Source organism: Hipposideros armiger, unplaced genomic scaffold (assembly GCF_001890085.2).
Source record: "Hipposideros armiger isolate ML-2016 unplaced genomic scaffold, ASM189008v1 scaffold_102, whole genome shotgun sequence".
Taxonomy (NCBI): domain Eukaryota; kingdom Metazoa; phylum Chordata; class Mammalia; order Chiroptera; family Hipposideridae; genus Hipposideros; species Hipposideros armiger.
The window spans coordinates 3,551,376-3,557,804 of record NW_017731452.1 but is presented as its reverse complement, the minus strand read 5'-3'; the positions used below and the strand labels follow the sequence as shown (position 1 = coordinate 3,557,804).

Sequence of the window (6,429 nt, the reverse complement as noted above, 5' to 3'; positions counted from 1 at the left end):
ATGTAAAATATTTCATTGACAATATTTTATATTGATTATATGTTGAAAATAACAATGTGGTTATGATTGGCTTAATAAAATATATTTAAATTAATTTCACCCGTTTATTTTTACTGGCAAATGTGGCCGCTAGAAAACTTAAAAATCACATCTGTGACTTGCATATTTTATCAGACAGAGCTGGACCCTTCCCCCAACTTACATGGTTCCTCTAACAACATCTTGCTGTATTTTCTGTGTGGCATTTATCACTCCTGAATTCTCTTTTACTACTGACTGGTTTTCTGGTTCGTCTGCCTCTGCCCAGCCATCCCACACACCAGAGAGTGGGATGGGTGCCCCAGGCCTGCCTTGCTGTCTGTGTATCCCCAGTACTCAGAACAGCACTTGGTCTTTGGAAGGGGCTTAATGGTAGCGGTCAAACAAATAAATGAACAAATGATAGCGGCTGGGAAGTGTTGGCCAGTCCTCACCTGACTTCTGATGTGCAAAGTGATGCTTGACGTGGTGGGCCTTCATGTTATACAGGTAGGAGCCCTTGTGCGGCGAGCCGAAGTGCAAGTAGTAATGGATCATGTCGTAGAGGATGTAACCCAGGAGGCCACCGGCGAACATAGTGCCCCCCACCGCCTCGGGCAGGAGGAGCTGGAACATTGCGTAGAAGAAGGCCATCGCCAGAGAAGCTGGCGCAGGGGGGAAGACGAGGCGGGACTCATCAAAGGGTGCCTGTGGATGGAGAGGCTCAAGTGTCAGAACGCAGCCTGGGGCCTGCTTGTAGTCACAGCAGAGATGCTCCCCTCAGAGGGTGGGGTCGGAGTGGCCCAGACATCCCAGTGAGGGGGCGGCGAACCGTCATGGCACTGTCAGTAGCTTTGGGAAGGGGCAGGGCACCATGCCTGAAAGCCCTACAGAAACTGTCCTGCTCCCAATTTCCAAGCCAGGAGGGGACCTGGAACACTGTCCAAGAGCACGGAGGTGGATGTGATGTGGGCAGGACGCTCACGGTTCAGAGTCCTGCTTTATGTTCAAAAGGCCACTTTGGCTCTGGCATTTGTTGGGGTACTAGAGGGGAGCTCTGCCACCAAACACCAGGTGGGGCACTTAGGCCGGGGCCTGATGTTGTCTGGGAGGGCAACACATTGGCAAGCTGAGGTTAATGCCAATTCCCATGGCGGGATGGTACTGGAGGTGTTAATATTCTTTCTCCCCACTCCCAGGTCTAACAGAAGCCCCTCTTTGTGCCAAGGGGGTGTTGTCACAGTGAACAACAAGAGAAATAGGCCTTAGGCTCTGCAGCCTTAAAAGCCAAAGGCCTGTCATAGAGGTAAGATTTTAGCGACTGCTTGGTGAATATTCTGAAAAGAGACAGACCCTCTTTGGATTGGAAGGAATGAGAGAGAGAGCGAGAAAGCGGGCAATAGTCACAGAGCAATATGCTGATGAGGGCCTCCCTCCCATCAGACCAGGAGCAAAAGGACCAGCTAGAAACCCAGCTCCTGGAGAAAGAAGGAAGAGAGGAAGGGAGGGAAGGAAGAAGGGAGGAGAGAGGAAGGAAGGACGCTAAGCACAGCATGGTGTAGGGACGGGGGATGCAGCTTCCTCCGGGCAGACCTGGCTTCCAGTCCCAGCCACTGTCACCATCATATTGCCCTTGAAGAGCCCCAGGGTGGTGGGTGGTTGAGAGCACCAACTCTGGAGTCCACAGAAGGGGGCATAAGATCCTGGCTGTGCTAGGTATGACCTTGGGCAAGTTCCTTAGTTGCTTGATTTCCCAAGCCTCAGTTTGCTACTCTGTGGAGTGGGGAGAACTGTAGCACCATCTTCAGAAGGAAGCTCCACAAGGAGTGATTTCTGACTCTTTTGTTCAATGGTGTCTCGCAAAGAACCTGGCACAGAGTGAGCACGTTTGTCGAATGAATGAATGAATGAGTTGTTGTGAGGATTAAAGATGATACATGAAACGTACCCGCAGAGTGCCTCGTGTTAATAATCATGGCACACAGACACACATACTCACCGTCCACACCAGTACAGGTTAGGACCCAGTCCTCCCTCTGAGCAACATCAAATGCCCTGGTTTCCTCTTGTTCCTAACCTGACTCACAGAAAGATCGGCAGCTCCTGTCAGTCAGTTACAGCTGCAAGACCCCAGGTGGCAGCCTGCCCTTGCTCACCTTGTGGTGCTGGCCGTGCAAGACGAAGTGCAGCATGATGAGGTAATAGCTGTTGCTGGGGGGCTTCATGTGGAACAGGAAACGGTGGATGAGGTACTCTACTAGGGTCCAGAAGAGTATCCCCATCACAAAGAGGCCCGGGAACACGGACTTAGGCATGGCTACTGAGTACTCTGCAGGGTGGCGAGAAAGAGTACAAGGTCAGGGCAGACAGCCCCAGCAGGCAACAGTGCCTGGTGGCTCCAGACATTCTATCTCACCACCCTGTCACCTGGGGAGCTGCTTCCCTCTGTCCAGCAGCTATGGGGCCAGGCCATACTATTGGGACTCCTGGGTCAAAACGGGAAGGATGCTGTGAGAATCTGTGCTGGGCTTGGAGGGGTCCTCTCAAGGGATGATGGGGTCCCTGGCCGGAGATCTGAGATGTTCCTTGGAGGGACGAAAGAGTGGCTGTGGCTGGCACTGGACCTTTGCCTAGGGCTATGGTCTGAATGTCCCTTCGAATTTCTTGTGTTGAAAGCTAACCCCCCAAGGCGATGGTATTAAGAGGTGGGGCCTTGGAGAGGTGATTAGCTCATGAAGGTGGAGCCCTCATGAATAGAATTAGTGCCCCTTATAAGAGAGGGCCCACAGGGCTCCTTTGGCCTTTTGGTCATGTGAGGGTACAACAAGAAGCCTGTGACCTAGAAGACGGCCCTTACCTGACTAGGCTGACACCCTGATCTCAGACTTCTAGCTTCCAGAACTGGGAGCAATTAATTTCTGTTGTTTATAAGCCACCCAGTCTGTGATGTTTTGTGATAGCAGTCCGAATGGCTAAGACACCTGAGGGTGGCCTTACCTCAGTGGCATGGGGGAGATGGAGGGATGATTCCCAATTAAGCCAGTAGAGCTGGGGAGGTCATTGATGAAAAATGTTAACAACTAGGGACCAGGGGGCAGGAGGGACAGGAAAACCCATGTAGAGAAATCTCAATGGACAACACTTGAAATCATAGCATATGAGGAAGATGTGAAAAACAAAACAAAACAAAACAAAAAAAACCCAAAGATGATTAACCTGAAGACCAGAAGACTGGAGAGATGTAACTGTCATCAAGTGGGAGGTTCACAACACCCAGCCCTGATGACATACTGCAGTCCTTAAGGCTCTCGTTTCTTTTCTCCACTTCACTCATTCTTTGACTTCATGAGGACTTCAGCTCTTGTCACTGTTTCCTCCATGTCTATCCTCACCCTCTTAGCTTTACTTCTTTTCTCCACAAGCCAATGCTTTGGCCATACTTTCTCTCTCTCTTTTAAAATAACAGCTTTATTGACATATAACTCACATGTCATACAATTCACCCACTTATAAAGTGTACAATTTAATGGTTTTTTAGTATATTTAGAGTTGTACAACTACCACCACAGTCAATTTCAAAACATTTTTGTCACCCCAAGAAGAAACCCTGTATCCATTAGCAGCTGCCCCCTATTTCCTCCAACCCCTGCTATTTCCCAGCCCCTGGGGAACCACAAATCTTCTCTCTATCTATGGATTTGCCAATCTGGACATTTCATATAAATGGAATCATACAATGTGTTGTCTTTTATGACTGGCTTCTTTTCCCTATAATATTTCCAAAGTTCACTCATGTTGTAGCACGTGTCACAATTTCATTCCTTTTTAAGGCTGAATAATGGCCCATTGTGTGAGTAGGCCACATTGGTTTATCCATTCATCATTCGATGGACATCTGAGTTGTTTCTACTTTTTGGCGATTATGAGCAATGCTTTTATTAACATTCAGGTACAAACTTTTGGGTGGACACATGTTTTCCGTTGCCTTGGGTTTATGCCTCGGAGTGGCATATCATTAACTACGGGTCATATCATAACGATGTTTAACCTTTTGAGGAACCACCAAACCGTTTTCCAAACATAGCCATTCTCTTTTGACCTTCACTCCATCTCCCTCGCCTGCCCCCATGAACCCCCAACCCTGGATCAGTACAAGAACCTGGCTCCCCAACCCCATAGCCCAGTTTCTGGGCATGGAGGGAGAGTTGTAGAGCCACGGGTCTGGTGTCTTCAACCTCAGCTAGACCCCAAACACTGCCTGGTGATCCTCCTGTGTCTCCAGGCATCCCCCTCTCCTCTCCTTCCACCCAGGCTCCTACTTCACAGAGGAAAGAGGCCTTGGGGAGAGAGAACAGCTCCCTCCACATGCTCCCCTCCACCTTCAAACACACCTGATTCAGCCGCCACCCTGGAACTTCATTGTTGCTCTTCAGGGACGAGGTGTGCCCCCAGGCACCTGGGCACTGGATGGTGGTGGCAGTAATAGTAATAATAATAATAATAATAATAATAATAATAACAACAACAACAACAGATATGTATTGATCAGTACCTACATACGAGGCATTGTTCAAGTACTTTACATGGATTACTTCACATTTCACCTCTCTCCGACCTCACCAGGGAAGCATCGGCATTGCCCATATGAGTGAGGATATGGAGGTACAGACAACTTCATTACTTGCCCAGCTCAGCCTGCCAGGCAGTGCGGAGCCCTCCGCCTGCCTCCCCTCCCTCTGGGCATCTTCAACTTCTCCCCTGGCCCTTCTGCTCATCTTTAAGACTGTCCTATAATAGACTCTGCCCCTTCATAGACAAGCACACTGAAAACATGAGCTAGACTCAAGTCTCTCCCGCTTTCCATTCACTCCGCAAGCGCCTAAAGCCTGTCCTCTGTGAAGAAGAGCTGCAAAGGCCATTCAGGTATTTCTTGCCAGATCTAAGACATTTTTTTTCAATTCATCTCTAACTCGGCTGTGGCATATGACTTTAGTGACCCTTCTCTTCTTGAATCTGCAACCACATAGGTTCCTTCCCTGAGGTTTATGAATCCTGTTGGATTCCAGAGTGTGACCTGCCGAAATGATATCCCAAATGATGCATCTGTGTGCTTTTTCTCTGGGGAGCGAGTCCACAACTTTTCAGATTCTCAAAGGATCTGGGAACCAATAGTTTAGAACACACAGCTCCCCTCCCTGCCTGCTGGGACACTTGGCTCTTCTCCTCTTCTCTAGATGCCCTTTGTCAGGCTCCATCACGGACACTCTGTCTCTGTCCCCAGGGTGAAAGCCTTGGCCCTCCACTCTCACCTGCTCTCTGCTCGATCCCAGATGTCAGCCACAACCTCCAGGCCTGGACAGCGACTTGCTATTAGTCAATTCCATGCAACTGTTCACTGGCCCCCAAAGTCAACAGCTCCCAAAAGAAGCCAATTGTCTTCCTCTTCCTTCCTGCCTAGCCCATCACCCCAGGCTGCTCCTCTTGGGTTCCTTCCTTAGGGAGATGTCCACACATTACCAAAGGCTTAACTTACCCTTCTCTCCTGCGTCCGACCAGTCACCAAGCTCTGTTGGTTCACCCTCCTTAATATCTCTTGGCAAAGTAAAAGAAGCCAATACAACAGACCACATATTGTACAATTCCATTTATATGCAATGTCCACAATAGGCAAACGTATAGAGACAGAAAGCAGATTGGTGGTGCCAGGGGCTGGGAATGAGAAAAAATGGAGAGTGACTGCTTGATGGTTATGGGGTTTCCATATGGGGCGATGCAAATGTTTTAGAACTAGACAGAGGTATTGGGTGCACAACATTGTGAATATATTAAGTGCCACTGAATTGCTCAATTTAAAATGGTTCATTTTATGTTATGTGAATTTCATTTCAATTAAAAAAAATATATGTATCTCTCTCAGGTCAGTTCACTGCTTAAAATGCCCCATTACCTTATCATCTCTTGCTCCAATAATTGCATCAGCCTACCACCCCAGCTCCCTGCCCCCACTCCCCCCACACACACACACACACTGATAAAACCCTTCTCTGGTACGTCATGACCTTCAGGCAAAGTCCAACCTCCCTACACAGTACTCAAGGTTCCTCAAGACCTGATCGTGCTGGCCACATCCCTGCCTTGTCTCCCTGTCACCCTGTACTGGGCCAAAGCAAATCACTCCCACCTCCTTAGATGGGCCACATTCACCCTCCCCACACATCCCTAATTTGGCTGTTTCTTTCCCTGGAATTCCCTCCCTGCCTTCCTCATCCTTGGAGAATCAGCCCATGTGTCTCCTGTAAGAAGCCTCTGTCTGGCCAGCCGAGTGGCTCACTTAGTTAAGAGCTTGCTTAAGAGTGCGAGCTCTGAGCAACAGGGTTGCAGGTTCGATTCCCACATGGGCCCATGAGCTGC

General features: G+C 49.0%; 1 protein-coding gene across 1 annotated transcript in view; it reads right to left on the bottom strand.

The window, feature by feature from the left end:
• Positions 1-6,429, bottom strand: part of FA2H (fatty acid 2-hydroxylase) — a 70,806-nt gene that overhangs the window by 4,530 nt on the left and 59,847 nt on the right. The window contains exons 5-6 of the mRNA XM_019646401.1: positions 2,175-2,347; positions 474-726 (exon numbers count right to left, since the gene is read on the bottom strand). Of these exons, the coding sequence (XP_019501946.1) occupies positions 474-726; positions 2,175-2,347 (426 nt within the window). The remainder of the gene's footprint in view (positions 1-473; positions 727-2,174; positions 2,348-6,429) is intronic.